A 21168-nucleotide genomic window follows, 5' to 3' on the forward strand; every position below is an offset into this window, starting at 1 on the left:
TCGATTTCAGTACCCAAATTTCAGAAGTCTAAGTGTTCTGGAACGAGACACCTGCGACGGTCCGTCGTGCCCACGACGGTTCGTCCTGCAGGTCCGTCGCCAAGTTCAGAGAGTCGATTTCAGTACCCAAATTTCAGAATTCTAAGTGTTGTGGAACGAGACACCCTCGACGGTCCGTCGTGCCCATGACGGTCCGTCGTGGGTTCCGTCGTCTCAGCCAGTTTTTCCAGAAATAAAATTTGCAGCTCAAAACGACTAAACAGGTCGTTACACATAATAAAAGTCTATATCTATTATTTTGATAATTACGCTCTATAGCTAGTTTCGTCTGCTACGAACAGTGGCGTTTTCTTAGGCAAAAAATTATATTATTTATATATGGTTAAAATAATTTTTAGGTATGTATAATAGATGTTTAACCCCCTTTTCTACTACTTTATCTATCTATTTTTTTTTCCAGATTTTGAACTCCATTATTAAAAATTCTGACTCCGCATACGCTTTGTATATTTCTGCCTATGAATATACAAGTAGGATAAACACATGCAAATTATGTATTTATATATTTAGGATTTTTCAAAATCATATTTGTATATTTCGCTTTCCAATATACAAACAAGATAATTTATTTTGATTTTTTCATAAATCGCAAACAAATAGCTAGAATAAGCATAAACAAAATTCTGGATTTATACAATCAAAAATCGAATTATATAAATTTTGAATTTATACAAATCAACACAAGAAGGAAAAATTATATAAAATAACAAACCATTAATTCAAATTAAATGTTATAACCACAGTTTTATTTAATTCTAATCTGTAGCAAACACTTGTTATTCACCTCTCTCCCTAGAATTCTCGCTTGCCACTCTCTGTTGCCTCTCTCACTTTTATACAAAAACAAATGTATAAATTGCGCTTGTGTTCGTATAAAGCGAGAGAAAACTGTATATACAAATATAAATACATATATTTTCATCCTATACACTCATAATTATACAAATACAGATCTTCCCCTACCAGTTTTCTTTTGTCTTTCTCTCTTTCTCGCTTTATACAAACATAATTTATACAAATTACAATATATATTTTGTGTTTTATAAAGAGAGAGAGATTTTTGATAGTAAAATATTTTATTTCGATTCAATTGTATACAAATTTAAATTCTATATAAATAGATATATAAAAGAATCATTGTCATATATACATGGTAGTTACATATATGCAACAATCTAACAAATATACATATATAATTGCTCCGCTTTTATACAAACGAATGTCTACATGTGATCTATACAAATCTGATGTTTCATAACAAATACAAAATTTGTTATGAAACATAGTTATGCAAACTATAACAATAACATACAAATATACTTTTGGGTAAATCACATAAATATGCTATATTATAAACATATTTATCATCTATATCAACATAATTTTTAAAACTAAACATAACATTTTTTTAGAATTAAGAAAATTGTACAACGCCTCTTTTCTCAAACCTTTTTCCTTTTCTTATTTTCATTGTTCTGCTTCTTCGTCTCTTTTTGTCTTCTTACTCCTAAGCTTCTTTTCCCTTTCTTTTTTTTTACTCTTCTACTTCTTCGTCTCTTTCTTTTGCGTTTTTATCTTCTTTTTCTTTTTCTTCTTCTTCTTTGGGCTTTTCATCTAAAAAAATCATCATCAATTAGTTTTTGTCAATATGTCACTATTTTTATCCAAAAACAAGATGAAAAGGGGAATAAAAAGACCATAAATTTATACAAATTCACGTTTTTACGCAGAAATTTCAGATCTCTAAAATTACAGAAATAAAAGTTCACCATTAATGGTCATTATAAAACTTCAAATTTTGAATTTTACGGATTTGTGATTAATTTGGATAGATAGTTCCTAAAAATAATTAAAAATGTCGTTTGAAGTTTATATCTCAATTTTAAGAGGGTTTGATTAAGTTTATAATTGATTTTGGAAAAAAATTAGATTGAAACTCGAAAAAAAGTGAAGTTTGTGAAACTATATCGCAATTGTATTAAATTTGTATTACAAACTTCACTTTTTTTTTATAGTGGTATCAACCAAAATAATTTAAGAAAACATTTGTAATAATACATTTATAACATAGGCACAATACATATTGCAAACATCACTCATGTTCTTAGAGATACAAACCAAAATAATTTATAAGATACTTATAATACATAATTTATACATGAATAATACAAGTTTAATTCAGTCTGTAAATTATTGTCTTGTCTTTCGTTAGTTACGTTTTTCATTGTTAATTTTTTCTTTTAATTCAACATTAATATTGTGTAATACACTTTTAACGCACATTTAATTCATGTTGTAGTTTACTATTTGTTACTATTAGATTACTTATTTAATTCATTATTGATATAAACTTAATTCACTCTATAGATTATTGTGTGGTGTTTCATTAGTAACATTTTTTTATCCATGCATAATTCTCTCTTCTAATTCAACTTTAATGTTTGTGTAATGCACTTTTAATACAAATTAATTCATTTGCAGTTTATTGATTGATTTGTTATGATTGAATTACTTGTTTAATTCATTATTGATGTAAGTTTTATTCAGTTTGCAAATCACATAGTGCTCTTTCGTTTGCTTCATTTTGAATTCATGTTTAATTCGCTTCTAATTCAACTTTAAAATGAGTGTAATACATTTTTAGTTTAAATTTAATTCATTTGACCGTTTATTATGTCTCTCATTTCTTACGATTAGATTACTTATTTAAATAATTGTTGATAGATATTTTATGTAGTTTACGAATTAGAGAGTATATTTAAAATAAATAATTATTTTTAAAAGAAATTCACTCAAGATAAACTATGGATAACAAGATCACAACATGAAGACTTGCAAAAATGTTAGCCTTATGATAAAGAATAAAGAATAAGGAATAAATTTTTTTTAAACATTTTGTTTTAGAAGTTGATTGGTTTACTATAAAAATTCGGATCATTTTTTTGTCTTCTAATTAAGTATTAACACATGTCTAGTATATGTATGAATGTTATGAAATCTTTTATCATATCACTACACAATTTATGTTAAAATGCTATACATAATTCATTTATATTATATAAAAATTATAAGTAGTGAGAAAAAAATACTAAATATATATTAAAAATTGTTATAATTAATTTGTATGACATATGTAAATTTTAAGAAAAATTATAAACTGAAGCTTGTATTATGAATTAGTGTTGTATTAAAATTTAAAACATGTATTAATGTTATTTTAAAATTATTTTAAGTAAATATTGCTAAAAATTGACAAAAATAATAATAAATTAAAAATATATTTAAAAGTGATAATTATTAAATAAAAGACCTTCCTCGTGTAATTTTCACTATAATTTTTATGTTTTGGTAAATTTAAAACTAAAAAGTTACTACTAAAATATGTACAAACTAGCCAATCTTTATAAACCAAAAAGTTTTTACTAACAATCACCAATTCCCAAATTTTTCTTCAAAAAATGGCGATCGCTTATCTACGGAGATTTGCTTCACGAATCGCCCGAAACACTTCTCTATCATCCTCCTTCGGATCCTCAATCGCTCGATCTTCCGCTTCATCGTCGTCGCCGTCGGCTTCCGCCAAGGTCGCCGATCGGATTGTCAAGCTATCAGCTGTCGATCCAGACGGGAACAAACGCGATGTTGTCGGACTCTCGGGTCAAACACTGCTCAAAGCACTAACGAATCAGGGGTTAATTGACCCAGATTCTCATCGGCTTGAAGATATCGATGCTTGTTCAGCTGAATGTGAGGTACACATTGCTCAGGAATGGCTCGAGAAGCTTCCACCAGCTTCGTATGATGAAAAGTATGTTTTGAAGAGGAATTCTAGAGCTAGGGTTTTGAACAAGCACTCTAGGCTTGGATGTCAGGTGGTTCTTTCCCAGGAACTTCAAGGTATGGTTGTGGCACTTCCTGAACCCAAGCCTTGGGATATCCCGTAAGGTGAAATGAAAATTTGTTGAGGTTTTTGAATTGGAATTTTAGTGTTTTGAGATAATAATAATAATATATGGAAACTTTTGGTACTTGATGATGTTTTTTTTAATTATTCAGTATGTTTAAGCCATTGGAATGTTCCCAATTCGAACTAAGTGGCAATATGATGTCGAAACTGTTTGAAGTTCACAACTTTGTGTGTTTTAACTTTGAAATGAATGATTTCCCATTTCATGTCATATCCTTGTAAGAATGTATTGCTATACTTATCTGACAATTATTGGGTATATGGTAGCCTTTTGAATTACACAATTCATATACAATTGTTTCCTTAGGTAGAGATATTCGGCATCTGCGGTATCTGCTACTGGATGTCTGTGTATTTTATTGGATTCTATTTTATTTTTTTTGGTCATTAGGAATTTTATTACCAAGTAAGAATAATAATAAATAGCTCAATGCAAAGAAAAAGGACAGCTAGGGATACTGGACATAGTCCCAGTGTCCTCTATATCTCCACTACTCCTCATCAACACCCATTCAAACTAGCTATGGTAGAAATTTAAGGGATGAAAGGATACTAGCTAGCTTTAGCTTCATACAAGCTCGGATATAGACATCTTGGATTACATGTTTAATTATTGCAGCAACGGTTCATCTTTTCCCTTCCAACACTGCTTGGCTCCTCTCATGCCAGACCTAATATATGCATGCAGATAGTGTCATTCAATATTAGAATAGATGTGCATTGTTTGTCTTGTACAGTTGTACTATACTTCCATCCATGTTTTCCAGCTTAGTAGCTTACACCAGATATCTGCACCTATGAGACACTTGAAGAATTAAGTGGTCCAGTGTTTCATCAGTTCCTTTACGCAGATGACAGATAGGATCCACATTTACTCTTCGTTTAATCAGCCTATATTTAGTATATAGCTTTACATTAGCTACTAGATACACCATAAATCCATTTAGGAGGGGCAGGATTCCTACAGATTAGTTTTCTCCAACTTACTCTTGGCAATGACCCCATGAGTTTTAGGAACATTATCCTTACTGAGAATACCTTGCCTTCGGTTCTGCAGGGTCATTTGAACCAGTAGCTTCCATGTAGGTAGCAGTTTCCAACACCTTCTTGATTATCCAGGAAGCTTGGTTAGCAACAGTGCCACACACTGGTCCATCACTCCATCTTTTATCTAATGTAGGTGAACCTATCTAATCCACAGTTTGTCTTCCTTATTGCATAGTTCCAGCAAAATTTGCACACCGCAGACTTTTTCCAGTGCCCAATATTGAGTAGATTTAATCCACCTGCACTCATAGGCAAACATAGTATCCCAGGCAATCAATGCTTTTTTTGGAACTTCTACATTACCTGGACAAAGGAAGGTTCTATAGATCCTTACTATTTGCTCCACGATTTCCTTAGGCAGAAGAAAGATTTGAGACCAATAGGTTCGAATAAAGAAGAGTATACTTTTTAGTAACTGCACTCTGCCAGCAATTCAAACGCTATTTTGTTAAGTAGGAATATGTGGTATGCCATATGAGACAAATATGTTGACTTGCAAATATATTTATCCTTGATTTGGAGAGTAGAGGTTCTAAAACAAACTCTTGCGGAGGACTGTATATGGGGTTACTTGAGAAAATCAAATACTGTTTCAACATTAATTTTTTGGGAGGTCAGGACGTAGGGGTGAGACAGTCTCAGATAGAGTGCTTCTACAGTGGGTCTTTAGAAATGTGACTAGTGTTCCTGTTGGTACTCTTATGAATCATCTGGCATTCAGAAGGTCGCAAATTATGTAGGTTACAGAGCCAATAAATGACCCATATAGTGCTCCTACTGAGCCAATGAGTGACCCAACTGGTCCAGACCATGGCCATTCCAATCTCAAGACCAATGTATCGTGAGAAACTCATGCGATCAACTGATAATCTACTGAATTGACTATCAGAAATAGTTAGGTGCACCTTTCACCATTTCTTACATACTTGTCCTTTTTCAGGTTATGATCATTCACTTCAGCTTTTTGATATTTGTTTCTAATTTCTTAATTTAAGTGCAGGTGAAGTTCTTCTGACTACTTAGGTCTGTATTATCTCTACTGTCTAGCCTTCTTTTTCATTTAGTCATATCACATGTCGCAACTAGATTATAAACTGGGGGTAGCTTATCAAAAGAAAAAACAATTTATACATCTAGAATCTTGGCTCCACAAGCACTGGGAGTCTATAGACTTGCTAATTGAGCGAGAAACTAGACCAAAAAGTCGTGTAAGGCGAACTTAGGCTGAATAACAATAAGGCTGAAGCAGAAAATTCGATCTCAGGAGCAAATACTTCAAGGTTCCACTTTCAGATATTCATTTACTAAAAGCTCAATGACAGGATCTGTGGTAAACACCTGAAGATTGAAGTGATAAAACTTGAGTTCAAGATACTTTTTGATTTGGGTTACGAGGGTCTAAATTCGTGTTCAAAATGGTGCTCACTTTGAAATTGCCCAATATGATACCAGGGACCACCAAAGAGATAACTTGGGATATTGAGCATGGACTACCCAGATTGTGCTCCAAGCTGTGAACAAAATTTTGCTGAAAAGTGGCGGACACACCATCATTTCTTTTATTCAGTGTGGCCGTGTAAACGAGTGGTGAAGTGAGGAATTTTGTGTTGTTTATGGAATAGGTTCACAAGATTTTGGAGGTGTTTAGATTATAGACTTGAACAAAGAGCAAATAAATAGAAATATGAATGCTTCAAGAAACAAAACTAGGTCGTTCCTTTCCATTTTTTTAAAGCCCGGGTTGGTAGAGTTGCATGATGGTGGGGGAAGTAGCAGCTACACTTCTTTGTGTGATTGCATGGACTCCACTCTTATCAAAAGAAAATAAGCTTCATAGGAGAGAAAATCTATATGAACCTAGTGTGGCCAAGCGATCTAATCGGTTTGTTGATGTGGTTCCAGGGCAAGAAAATACACTCAAAATATGTTGATTTTCAAACACAATTCTCATCAGTGAAAATAAATTAAATGGATTCAAGTAAAATTTTCAGGAACTTCATCCTCACTTTTCTTTTCTAAATATTTGAACATCAAAACTCGATGAACAATGAATGACGGATTCACTCCTCTATCCTTCTCAAATTAAATACCAAACTGTAAAATCCCACTGCATTTAGACCGTACCCTTAAAATTAAAACAATAATTCTCAAACACTAGCATTTCCTCATAAACTCCTTTTCCTAAAGCAAGAGAGGAAAAAGAAAAAGGAGAATTTTCCCAGAAGTAGGGAAAAAGATGAAAGGATCTACAAGAAACATCGAAGCGTCATATAAGGAAAAACCAAAATCAAAAGGATGAAGAAATATTAACATGAAAGGCAGTGTGCATATATTAAAACATCACAGTATTAGCTTTTACATCAGAATAGAAGTTAACTAGGCTCTACTATCAGTACTAGTTAAGCAGAAGGGTTAACACTAACAGCTAAAAGGATCTTCAGCAAAGTCTAGCAATTAGTGCAGGTAAGTTGCCTGATAGTGGTAACCATTTCCAAAGAAGTTGCCTTGTCCGGGAGGGAAGTTGTAGGCAGTACCAAGGAATGGCGGAACGTGGGTGTCAGCTGGTCCAGGGTAAGCATATGGTCGGTCATATATGTACTGTGGATACCTATCAGTCATTCTACTAGCATAGAAGTTCTTGTCAGAGGCACCACTAGTTGCTCGAGCTCCGTTTCCTACGCAATTGGCACGAGGTCTCTTGGGTTGAGGTTTGGCAACTTCAGTTGCTCTTTTCTTGTCTGCCTTTTCTTTCTCCAGCTGGTGAATCCGGTTCTGGAGAGGATCCACAGGGTATCGCGCCTCAAGTTTATGGTCTTCGATGCACTTTATCACAGCCTTCAGTGCAGTCAGCTGCTTCTCGTTGACATCATTCTGAAACAAAAGGTGACGCAATAATTAGCAGAAGAGCATCGACTGCATAACTCCATAAGCAGCACTTGTTCTCCCAACCCAAGAGAACTAGAGAAGAAACTGATTCTTGGACACGGACCATGATATTACAGTGAGAACTTGTACAAAGCAATATGGACAAAAGAAAAAAGCAGTCCAGTGCACAAAGCATACGTGTTAGCAGGAAGGACCGCACTCCAAGGGGTAAGATGAAGACAGCCTACACTAATGCAGTGCAAGCATTAGTGGCTGCTTCCACAGCTCAAACCCTATAGGTCACACGGATACCCTTTGTCCAAGGCTCCCCTTGCTCATTCAGACAAAATAGTGAAAATTTCAAAATATGCCAAGGCACAGAGTACACACCTGTGCAGTAGTAGGTGGTGCATTTCCAGATTTGACAGGTGAAGATACTCTGTTTGCTTCATTCAAGTAAGATTTTAGTAGTGAAACAGGTGAAAACTTGTCAGTCAGCTCAAACGCAAAAGCTAGATTAACAGCATCTATATGCCTCCCATTATTAACCAACACGTCAATAACACCTGTGGAAATGCAAAAGTAGAAACCATACGAATGTTAAGAAATCGGAAGCATATGAGCCAACTTGACCTCCTAGACCGATATCAATAGATGACAGGGAATACTGTTCCACTTATGTGAAGCTAAATTCTTGAAAATATGAACAGGGAGAGGTACACAGTTATGAATTTCAATTCTGTCAAGAGACATGTATTCCATCAAAAATATAAGCATATAAAAATCTCTAGCCATGGACTCAAGTATTTCCGAAAACTAACCTGGCATTCTCTCAGACAATCCAAGGGAACGACAGAGATCTGCTGTTTGGCGACGACGTGAAACCATGGGTATCAGCTTGTACAGGTCTTCCTGGTTAAAGTTGGAGTTAATACCAAAAGTAGCAAGAAGCTGTAAGAATGCATGAGCCTCCAAAGAATTCCCATTATTTGCATCAATGTCAAGCTCATCTAACTTTGGTTTCCACTCCTCAGCAATAGCTTTTGCCCGTCCCTTAACACTTGCTGATATTAAACTTGAAACAGAATCCAATTCCAGTGTTGTTAATAAAATGCTAAGGCATTCCATAAGCATAATACAAGTTCGGCGAAGACCTAAAAGATTTGCATCTTTTTTAGCATCTGAAATTGACATTTCTGAGGGGTAAAAACCCTTGAGTGAGTCCAGCACCAAACAGGCAGGATCAACAGCAGTTCTTAAAGCAGATGGAATTTCCTCCCTTACAGCAGCCAGGTTCTTGCGGTTGTCAGATATAAATTTGTGGAGGCCTTCCGAGTCCATATATTGGCATAATTTAACTAAATCTGGATAACCTCTGACTTCCACAACACCGTTCTTGAAAGGCTTCATATTATCCTCTGTATTCTCAAGTGGTATGTAATCAAGAGGCTTTGCATCAAACATAGACGACTCACCTTGCACCTCAGGAGTAGCACCAGCAGGTTCCATGCAATTAGACTTCATATGCTTCTCCATAGCAATAGTAATGGCAGAAACGGCAGCATCTCTTTTCTCTTGGAGGCTCTCAAGTGAAGCTTTCTCACTAGAGATAACAGCAGCTTGACGATTCTCCAATATCTTTTTAGATTGAACTATTTTCGTTTCAAACTCTTTCTCTTGGTCTTCCAATTCGGTGAAGCGCCTCTTCAAGGACTTCTCAAGCCCATGAAAGTGCTCTTCGAGTTGCTTCCACTTCAGGTTTAGTGTAACAGCACGATGACTTTCCAGCTCAGCAAATGCTTTCTGCAGCTGCTGTATCTTAGAGGTTGTGGAGTCCATCAGTGTTGCAACTGATTGTGTATCTTCCATGGTAAAAATTCCTAAAAGCATTGAGAGATGAAACACAAGAAATAAGAACAAGTTCTCAATATTGTTAACTAAAAGAACTCCAATTTCTTTATTTTTAATTTGAAAACATTTACATTACGGAGTCTAATATCTAGACAAATTATTGAAAGAGATCAGTATACAAACCCATAGCTGCCTATAAAAAGTCAAAAGATAAATCTAACTAAGATTTGAGGTTAACACAATTTTAATGTTCTAATATATCGGAACCATCCCTTCTTATCCTATCTCTTTTTGGATTTTAGTATTTCAGAGTTGGTCACAGATGCTCCTTAACTGAACTCCACTTTTTCATCAAGACCAATGGATGATAAAGTATCTACTATCTACTACACTTCTTCAACAGCATTACTGTTAGAAATAAGGCAAGATCCAACACTCCAACAGGAATACACCTCATAATACACGCAGAGAGAGAAAAGGAAAGAAAATATCCAAAATAGCCTTCTGATAAAGTACCTACTACTCTCTAATTCTCATGAATAACCTTTTCAACAGCATCATTGTTAGAAATAAGGCAAGATTTCCTTATAACCAACACATCAACAGGAACACACCTCATAATACATGCAGATAGAGAAAAGGAAAGAAAATATCCATAACAGCCTAAAGTACCTACTACTCTTCAATTCTCAAGAATAACCTTGCATGACGACGACAAGTTCAAAATACGCTCTTAATGTGCCAAATCAAGTTCACTCATGAAAACTAAACCAAGAAACTCAGAATTTAAGATTTGTAAACAAAATCATCAATCGATCAATCAACTTAACCTGAAATCCAAAACTAGTTAGCATCGACCACATGAATTCTCTAGTTCCTCTTGTGAGGCAATATTAGGTATTTCCCTTAACTATAAGTAAGCTAAAACTCATGTTTATCTTAAACTAAGATGCAAGTCTTCAACCAACCAACAACAACAACAATATCATACCCATTGTAATCCCAAAAGTGGGATATGGGTAGGGTAGGATGTACACAGACCTTACACTTAACACCTACCTTTGGGGAACATGCAAGTCTTCAACAGACAGAAAAAAAGATACCTAGCAAACACTACACCTAAAAATAAATAGAACCAAAGAAAAAACACTTCAATACTAACAAAGAAAAAGATTATAAAAAAGCAAAATGCAAGAAGTCAACATAAATTATTTAACAACAGGACCAAAACACAATATCGCACTCTAATAGCTCCTGCACCTAAGTAACCGCCCAAAAAAATACGCTGATAGCCAACAAAAGACTAAATTTGAAAATAATAACGAATCAAATGAACACGTAAGAAGTTACTTCCTCCGTTCACTTTTACTTTTCCACTTTGGATTTTGCACATCCGTTAGGCCTAAAGAAACATATTAATAACCTATTAATTGATGGTTAGTATTAGGTCTTACAAACTGGTTTAGGAAAGAAGTAACTAATACTGAGGCTAAAACATGAAAGAAAAATAATCCTCTTACCTTGAAAAGTTAAAACTGACAAGTAAAACACAAAAATCCAGTTTTGTAATAGTGAACAAGTAAAAGAGAAAGTAGGGAACGATAACACTGGCGAACGGAGCAAAAACTAATACTTTGTCCCACATTAACATGCAAGTCTTCAACAAAAACAAAAGATTAACAAACAAGGAAAACACAAAAGTCTAGTTTTGTAAAAGTAAACGAAAAACTAGGGAATGTAACACTGGAAAACGGAGCTAAAACTCAAATTTTATCCCACAATAACATGCAAGTCTTCAACCAAAACAAAAGATAAACAAACGAGGAAAACACAAAAATCCAGTTTTGTAATCAGGGATGAGTAAAATAGAAAGTAGGGGTGTTAACACTGGTGAACGGAGCTAAAACCCATCCCACAATAACATGCAAGTCTTCAACCAAAACAAAAGATAAACAAACAAGGAAAACACCAAAAATCTAGTTTTGTAAACAAGTAAAAAAGAAACTAGAGAGTATAACACTGGCAAACGGAGCTAAAACTTACATTTTATCCCACATTAACATGCAAGTTTTCAACCAAAACAAAAGAGTAAACAAACGAGGAAAACACAAAAATCCAGTTTTGTAATCGTGGATGAGTAAAATAGAAAGTAGGGGGTGTAAACACTGGTGAACGGAGCTAAAACCCATCCCACAAAATAACATGCAAGTCTTCAACCAAAACAAAAGATAAACAAACAAGGAAAACACCAAAAATCTAGTTTTGTAAACAAGTAAAAAAGAAACTAGGGAGTATAACACTGGCAAACAGAGCTAAAACTTACATTTTATCCCACATTAACATGCAAGTTTTCAATCAAAACAAAAGAGTAAACAAACGAGGAAAACACAAAAATCCAGTTTTGTAATCGTGGATGAGTAAAATAGAAAGTACGGGGTGTTAACACTGGTGAACGGAGCTAAAACCCATCCCACAACAACATGCAAGTCTTCAACCAAAACAAAAGATAAACAAACAAGGAAAACACCAAAAATCTAGTTTTGTAAACAAGTAAAAAAGAAACTAGGGAGTATAACACTGGCAAACGGAGCTAAAACTTACATTTTATCCCACATTAACATGCAAGTCTTCAACCAAAACAAAAGATTAACAAGCGAGGAAAACACAAAATTCTAGTTTGGTAATCGTGGACGAGTAAAAGAGAAAGTAGGGAGTGTTAACACTAGCAAACGGAGCTAAAACCCATCCCACAATAACATGCAAGTCTTCAACCGAAACAAAAGATTAACAAACAAGGAAAACACAAAAATCTAGTTTTGTAATCGCGGACAAGTAAAAGTGAAAGCAGGGAGTGTAACACTGGAGAACGGAGCTAAGCTTATATTTTATCCCACATTAACATGCAAATCTTCAACCAAAACAAAAGATTAACAAACGAGGAAAACACAAAATTCTAGTTTTGTAATCGTGGACGAGTAAAAGAGAAAGTAGGGAGTGTTAACACTAGCAAACAGAGCTAAAACCCATCCCACAATAACATGCAAGTCTTCAACCGAAACAAAAGATTAACAAACAAGGAAAACACAAAAATCTAGTTTTGTAATCGCAGACAAGTAAAAGTGAAAGCAGGGAGTGTAACACTGGAGAACGGAGCTAAGCTCATATTTTATCCCACATTAACATGAAAATCTTCAACCAAAACAAAAGATTAACAAACGAGGAAAACACAAAATTCTAGTTTTGTAATCGTGGACGAGTAAAAGAGAAAGTAGGGAGTGTTAACACTAGCAAACGGAGCTAAAACCCATCCCACAAAAACATGCAAGTCTTCAACCGAAACAAAAGATTAACAAACAAGGTAAACACAAAAATCTAGTTTTGTAATCGCGGACAAGTAAAAGTGAAAGCAGGGAGTGTAACACTGGAGAACGGAGCTAAGCTCATATTTTATCTCACATTAACATGCAAATCTTCAACCAAAACAAAATATTAACAAACATAAAAAAACACAGAAGTTAAAAATTTCAAAAAACAAAATTATTTTTTGTTTCACACACACCAAAAAAATTAACATGAAGCACACTGAAAATTACTAAATCACACAGAGCTAACAAGAGCCTTATACACCAGTAAGATATCTCACTCTAATATCTCCACGACCCAAGTAAACGGCAAACATAGATATTCAGATCGCAAACAGAATTAAGCTAAACAAACAACAAAACATCAAAATTAACATGTAAAAAGCTACTACACTAGCTAATTGAGCTCCAAATTTCACAAATTTTGTAAATTACAGCAAAAAAAGGGGGTAAATGTGTTAACGAGCAAATACTTGATCTGAAGCTACTGAGTGACCTAAAAAAAGAAAGCAAATTAAAATAGAAGTTGAGATGTAAGAGCTTACGAGATCGGCGGCGCAAAATGAAGTGTCGGCGGCGAATTTCGCCGGAGAAATTAGGCCATTTTCTGGTGGCGAGGGTTTTATGGTTTGAAGAGAGAAGGAACAAAAGAGGAAAGTAAGTGATAGAATGTTGACTGCTATTTTACGACAGCTTCTGACACACACATTGCAGCAGCCTTTTTTTCCTCTTACCACATTTTTGTAAAAAAAATTCAAATTCCATATTTGATATTTATATTGAAAATTGACTAAATTTAAATTTTGTTAGAATTCGAGTATAAAGGTATTGTTATACTAAGTATTCGTTTGATCATGAGAAATTTTTATTTAGTTTATTTATGATTTATATGGTATAATATAAATTACTTCGAATATATTTTAAATGGATTATCATGTTGGATATGCATAGCAATTCGTTCAAGTTTATATATTTATCAGTGCACACTTAAAGTTGGAGATCGCACATTTCTGTTAAGGTCTTGTTAAAAACATACTTATGACTATTATATATTTAAACAATGTTATTTCTACTTTAATTGTGCTTGAATAGAAATTCAAATTTAGAAATGGCGAATATGAAATTATGCTCCCAATTTTTTTTAAAAAATGATTTTAAATTTCAAATCATGATTTTTTAAAAGAAAATTTAATATGAAACATAGCCCACACGTATAGTTCGGAAAAAACTGTCATTTTAAATATTATAAAAAGAATTTGTGCTTGGCATGAAGAAGATTATTTGTACAATATGAAAGAATTATATTGAAGAATAGCTAGTTTTAACCTGTGATTTTTTTTTTTATAAATTTATGAATATTTAAAAATTTGTTATTGTAGACATTTATTTTAAAGAGAAATATGTGATTTGTCAATGTAATTATAAAATGTTTCAATATTTTACCCTATTAACAAAATTGTGAATTGAGAAAATATCTAGACAAAATTTTAAGTTCATATCAATTTGATTTTATAATCTAATTTAAAATACAAAAAATATTTAATATAAATTTTTAAAATTAAATATATAAAATTTAAATTCTAAAACTACGGTGTTATCTAACCAAAATCTTATAATAGAATTGCTTTCCATGGGCCAAATAGAATTTAAAATCCGAATTGAAGAATCTTCATTTGATAACCAAACATTATCCATATACTGTTTATTCTTTTCTTTGTTTCAATAATTATTGGATGAAAATGCAAGTCACCTTTTTTTTTCTTTTTTTTTTTTATGGTGAAGGAATTATTTTTTTTATCTCCCAATATTTGTAAACATTTTTCATATCATTAACAAATTTTAATATGGATTAGTATAAATTTTTTTATAATACTTGAAGATAGAATCAGAATTTTAATTGTTGAGGTATTAAATTTTAAAATGATAATTTTAATAATAATAAGTGAATTCTAATTTTAATATTTATACATGTTTGATAAACTTTTCGATATAAATACTCAATTTATAGAGGCAAAATCAAAAAACTAAATCTATTAATTCCATATTTTAGAAAAAAAAAGTTTTATGATATATAATATGAATGAAAATAATATGAATGATGTAACTCTCCACCAAACTTTGACAAGACAACCAATTCTAGATATTTAATTGGTAAAAGTATCACAACTCGTTCTTTCTAGATATTTATTAATGGTAATATTTATCATAGTGTAAATTTATAAGATTTCACCAAAATTTACATGCACGATAAAAATATTGTAGTATGTAATTTGAACAATTTGAATCATTTAAATTTGCATTCATTAAATATATATTCAAATCTAGCAATTAGATTAGATTGAACTATAATTTTTTTATAAAAATCTATTAGAAATTTCTATTTAGAGGTATAAGTTTTATACTCCGTTAATATTATATTTTATTTCTTTTTCAAGTGTGGTGCAATTTTTGCTATATTTATTTTTATGGAAAAATGATAGAAATCTCATCTCTAAGTTTTTTTATTACTATTATTTCCTATTAGTTTTACTAATTCTTAAAATTTTGCATTTTCACACATTAGATTAATGTATCATTGCATCAAATTAATGTATCTCGAACATCATATTAGTATATCTCGTGCATCAGATTAGTGTATCATGTATAAAATGTATATTAGATTAGTATATCATGTATAAAATATAATTTATCTTACTTAACGATTAATGTATTTCGCTCATCAAATAAATGGATCAACGCTTATATTATTATATCAGTTAGAGGAATTTTTATAATTATAAATTTATAAGGAACAAATGACAATTTTAAGTATTTGATTTCTGTCATTTACCTTTATTTTTATTATATGGTGTAGTTTTTTTTATGTTGCATAATTTGATTTTTGAACTACAGACTATTGTCTGTCATGTATTTAGTGAAAATTTCTCAATGTTTCTTTTTTATTTTTTCATTTTCACCACACCCAACAACGTGTTGGGTTATCCCACATCGGAAGTGGAAGGGGCTGGTGGCCAATTTATAAGTGTGAGGTAAAGCCTCAACCTTTGAGCTGGCTTTTTGGGCTGAGAAGGCCCAAGACCACCCAACATTGGTATCAGAGCCCAGGTTGGCAACAAGTCTCAGCCCACCGGGAGAAACTGGGTTATCGTTCTCTCCAGCCCAAGGCCCGATGTGTGAAGGGGGAGATTGTTGGGTTATCTCACATCGGAAGTCGAAGGGGCTGGTGGTCAATTTATAAGTGTGAGGGAAAGCCTCAACCATTGAGCTAGCTTTTGGGTTGAGAAGGCCCAAGACCATCCAACATTGGTATCAGAGCTCAGGTTGTCAACAAGTCTCAGCCCACCGGGAGAAACTGGGTTGTCGTTCTCTCCAGCCCAAGGCCCGATGTGTGAAGGGGGAGATTGTTGGGTTATCCCACATCGGAAGTGGAAGGGGCTGGTGGTCAATTTATAAGTGTGAGGGAAAGCCTCAACCTTTGAGCTAGCTTTTGGAAGGTAAATTATCTCATTATTTAATATTAAATGATAATTAAAATTGTTAACTTATCGATAGAGTCGTCAATATAGACTAGACACATTAGGCTGGTCAGATCTAATCTAGGATTTAGTAGGAATATGCTAAGATTTTTTGAACCCATATAAGAAAAGAATTTTTTTGTTCGGCCTGAATAAACCTCTTGATTTGTAGAGCTTGGGAAATATAGGTCGGGTTGGTCTTGAGTCAATAAAAATTAATTAATAAATATAATAAATTATTAAAATTTAAAATTGAAGAGAGTCCAAACTAAAAATAATTAGGTTAATATTTCTATTTATATATTTATACTTTTATTTGATTTTTTTAATAAATATTATAAAGATAATTTTATTTGTGGATTTGATTAACAAGTAGTATCATTAATATAATATAATATTATTTTATCGATATTTATGATAATATTTTTAAATTATAATTTATAATTTAATTTAATAATTTTAAAAAAAATATAATTTTAAAAAAAGTAGATTGACCCGGCAAACCTGTAACTCACGTACTTGTGGGTGGGTCCGCCGTTTTCTGGCTCACACAAAAAATGAGCTAACCCAGCTTGACCATAAAATGTCAAAGTCAATATGAATTAGCTCGAATGAGGTGGGCTAGTTCATATTGACAACTCTACCTACGGAATTAAAATTATTAAATTTTTTATGTATACTTAATGGATTATTTTAGACTTACCTTCGAGCATAATAGATAACTTTTTCATTTTTTTCAAAATTTATTAGAAGATTTTTTTTAGTTTAAAACATAGCATATTCCACTAGGGAGCTGTTGGCTATAAGTTTAATAATTAAGAATTAAAGATTTATCAAAATAAACAATTACATATGTGGATTTAGTTCCATTTGAAGATTTTAATATTTGTCATGTAACTTTATTTTGTATTTGTGATTTCAATGATGTTTCCCCTGAGAAAATCATATATGAACTATGTCATTTAAATAGTGAAATGAGTTATTCCATTATCTTTTTATAACATATTAAATTTATATATTTCTTTAATTTTATTTTTTATTTAATATGACATTATTTAATTTGATACGATATTTTTTTAAGATATATGTATGAGAACAAATTATTATATTAAGGGTTGTGACTGTTTGAAAGCTTGTGCTTTTTTTCAAAAAGTTGTAACCTTTCTGAAAGATTGTCTTATTTCCAAAGGGTTGCGACCTTTACCCTTTGTTGACTATAAATAGAGAAATTTTCTCTCATTCTTCTGCATCGAATTCTTCCCTTCTCTTGCATACATTTCTTACAAAATAAAATCGATCGATCGTGTCTGTGTGTGTGATTCTTTGCTTCCATTTTGAGTTTGTTGAAATTATCGAAGTTTGAGGTACCACTACGTCGTTAATGGTTAATCCGTTTTATCTTGGGAGGAATTAATCTGCAATCTCGGGGACTTGAGGAGATTAAATTTCTTAAGGACACGCAGTGAGTTTTGTGAACTCGAATAATTTTGTGTTATTCTTTTCATTTTTTTATTTTTTCTGATTTGCTAATCTGAATACAGGAGATAACATCTATTTCATCCTTTATTTGCAGCTGCCACGTATTGTATGTCTAATAATCTACATCTGTTATACTATCTCTAATGATGTGTATCTTTGTGTCCTTGTTTCGTTGATTTATGTTTTAGTTGATGTTGTATTCAGCCTTAATTGTTACCTTTTGTTTATCATTTAAAAACATTTCTTTAGAGATGAAAAAACAAACAACACGTCGAGAAATTTCAAAAAATTGAATTTTGACCACACATGTATAACAATCTGCATTAAATTCATTGTTTTTAATCTTTACTATTACTAGATGTCATATTGACATGAAGTTTGATAGAAATTTTAGTGTCAATTGCCCAACAAATGCTTCCTTCTGTAAAATAATTGAATGTATGTAATCAAAGGCGGAGTCAGAATTTTCAATAACGGGTTTAAAATCTGTAGAAATAGACATAAGAAGTAATTGAAGGGGGTTCGACATTTTACAATACATACATATAAAATCATTTTAATCACGTATAAGTAATATAATTTTTCGCCGATGGATGTTCGGATGAACCCCTTATACAAGATGGCTCCGCCTCTGTATGCAATGATGTAGAGTATATAAATGCTTTGCCACCAACCTCACTAGTATAACCTAATTACTAAATTTGATGTGAGATGAAGGATTAATTTTTTCTGTTCGAGTCGATTCAATTATGAACTTAAAAAAAAAGGAGGAAAGAAAAATTAAGAATTAATTCGTTCAATTTGATATGTACCTAGCTAGTTAATTATAAATAGTTGTGGAGTCATGAATTTTAATATGGAAATTCGAGTAAAAATTCGTTTAATTCAATATGTAGTCAATTAGTTATAGATATTATAGTGAAGCTAAGAACTTTAATCGAATATTTATTTATTTCCCAAGAAATGCAAAGGAATTGCTTGGTTAGTTGTCAAATTTAGGTCACTTATAGATGGGTCATACATATATTTGCTGTCAATTTTTACTTAAATACTCCATTTCTCCACCCCTATTTGTAGATATAAGTCTTAATAGTTGGAAGTCAACTTAAGAAATCAAATCACTCTGGTTCAATGATTGAGATTGTTATTTTTTTAATTAAAGGTCTCGTTTCAAATTTTGTGCATTGAAAAAGAATGTTGATAGGACATGCTTTTGCGTCTATTTGAATAAATTGAAGAGGAAGAAAAAAAATAATTACGTCAAAGTTAAATTAAAATCAATACAAATATATTATAATCTTAAATTTAGTCTTTAATGTAATCCTCTTTGATTGATTTCATATTATTTATATATCAAGTTTATAATCTAAAGATTACCTTCAAAATTGGTAGACTAATCAAGTTCATAATCGGCCAGAGAAATTGGAACACTTATCACACTCAAACACTTAGATTACGTACTAGAAAAAGTAACCGCAATATATAAGTCTACACGATGCATTCAACTTGCTCAATTAACTCGATCATCTTTTTTATATACACATTTATTGGGCTCATAACATGAATACTACATGTTCGAGCAATTTCCTCAACTAATCAATTGATTGCGATATTAGTTATTTTTAAGTCAAATCTCAACCACACATTGCTGGCTCACGATTTGTTCGGATGGTAAACATGTCTCAGTTTCAACCTTAGAATTATTATTGAGAATAATAGTAGTTAGCATAAAATTATCTAATTAGCACATTAGTTAGTTAGTTAATATGTTTTATATTCCATTAGTTGGTTGAGTAGTTAGTTAGTGGAGAGAGTTCACAGCTGGCTTAACAACCATGATAGCTGGCTAACATACTTGTATATATGTATGGATTCATTCTCATTTTGTGGTTTTAACAGAATACAGAGAAAAAATTTCCCAATTAATTTTCTCACTAAAATTTTCAATTATAAGTTTGAGTATGCAAAGCACTTATTACATTCCTTTGCGTCAAATTATCTGCGGGGGATTTTTCAATATGAATCATGGTTAAGATATTTATAGTCTTCGATATGAATCATGATATGTTGGGTTTTAAAAGGTGTGAATGAAAAATGAAGAGTTGCGACTTTACGAAGAGTTGTGACTTTTATAAAATGTTGCGACCTTTTATGAAAAGTTGTGACTTTTATGAAAGTTGACGACCTTTTCGAAAGATTGTGAGTTTTTCAAAACTTTGTGACCTTTCTGATAAGGCACAATAAGAACTTTTTCGCACTACCCTTTGTTTTCTTTAAATTGAGAGATTTTCTCTCATTTTAAATAATATAATTTATGGACTTCTTCTTCTACTCCTAAATCTAGTATTCTAAGTGTACTTTTCTGCTGTTGAGTGGCTCGTTGACACCAGCGTTTTGGGTATCAATACACTGGTGATTGAGATCATTCTATCCTGGAAGGACATATTCCAAATCAAACCTCAGATACTAAAGGGAAATAATTTCCTTAACGGGACACTGTGCATTCAGTGGGCTTGATCTTCTTTCTGTTTTTCCATATTCAGTAAGTTTGGAATACAAGATGAATAACAAGATATTTGTAGTTTTCGATATAAATCATGATTAAGATATTTATAGTCTTCGATATGAATCATGATTAAGATATAATTTAAAGTCTTCGAGAAAAATACTCGAACCAAAAGTTCTGGAATAATGTCACATATTCTACGTTGTAGGCCATGAAAACTTCAAATCTTTGAGTTCAAAAAGCTAGCAACAATACGAAGGGAGTAAAATTTTTTTATTTCAATTATATAAAAATATAACCAAGGTCCTAGGCATCGACTTTGTTTCTTTACTCTTTAATTAATTTGATTTAAAATTAAAAGACATTATAATAGATACTCCATCAAATAATACGAAAAAACCAAGCACACCTATTAAATATTTAAGATCAAACAATACGACAACAAAGTTTTACATTCTTGACTTCTTGATGAAGAATTGAAGTGCTTCTTCAAGGACATACTTGCAAAAGAAATAT

At 32.2% G+C, this 21168-nt stretch overlaps 2 protein-coding genes across 2 annotated transcripts; one reads left to right on the forward strand and one right to left on the reverse strand.

Moving 5' to 3' along the window:
• Positions 1 to 3471: 3471 nt before the first annotated feature.
• On the forward strand, positions 3472 to 4264 carry LOC107021395 (rhodocoxin). Its single transcript, XM_015222051.2, has one exon. It carries the CDS (start codon positions 3519 to 3521, stop codon positions 4002 to 4004), a length of 486 nt encoding a protein of 161 aa, XP_015077537.1. The 5' UTR covers positions 3472 to 3518; the 3' UTR covers positions 4005 to 4264.
• A 3097-nt stretch (positions 4265 to 7361) lies between these two features.
• Positions 7362 to 13863, reverse strand: LOC107023262 (FRIGIDA-like protein 3). Its single transcript, XM_015223892.2, has 4 exons — positions 13698 to 13863; positions 8761 to 9819; positions 8330 to 8505; positions 7362 to 7945 (listed from the first exon to the last, which is right to left on the reverse strand). Exons 2-4 carry the CDS (start codon positions 9806 to 9808, stop codon positions 7529 to 7531), a joined length of 1641 nt encoding a protein of 546 aa, XP_015079378.1. The 5' UTR covers positions 9809 to 9819; positions 13698 to 13863; the 3' UTR covers positions 7362 to 7528.
• Positions 13864 to 21168: the final 7305 nt, after the last annotated feature.

This window comes from Solanum pennellii, chromosome 6 (genome assembly GCF_001406875.1).
Source record: "Solanum pennellii chromosome 6, SPENNV200".
In the NCBI taxonomy this organism is placed as follows: domain Eukaryota; kingdom Viridiplantae; phylum Streptophyta; class Magnoliopsida; order Solanales; family Solanaceae; genus Solanum; species Solanum pennellii.

Coding starts and splice junctions, on each gene's coding strand:
- LOC107021395 (XM_015222051.2), top strand. CDS start 3,519: ATGGCGATCGCTTATCTACGGAGATTTGCTTCACGAATCGCCCGAAAC.
- LOC107023262 (XM_015223892.2), bottom strand. CDS start 9,808: ATGGAAGATACACAATCAGTTGCAACACTGATGGACTCCACAACCTCT. Junction 8,506..8,760: donor ATTGTCTGAGAGAATGCCAG/GTTAGTTTTCGG, acceptor GCATTTCCACAG/GTGTTATTGACGTGTTGGTT. Junction 7,946..8,329: donor CACCACCTACTACTGCACAG/GTGTGTACTCTG, acceptor CTTTTGTTTCAG/AATGATGTCAACGAGAAGCA.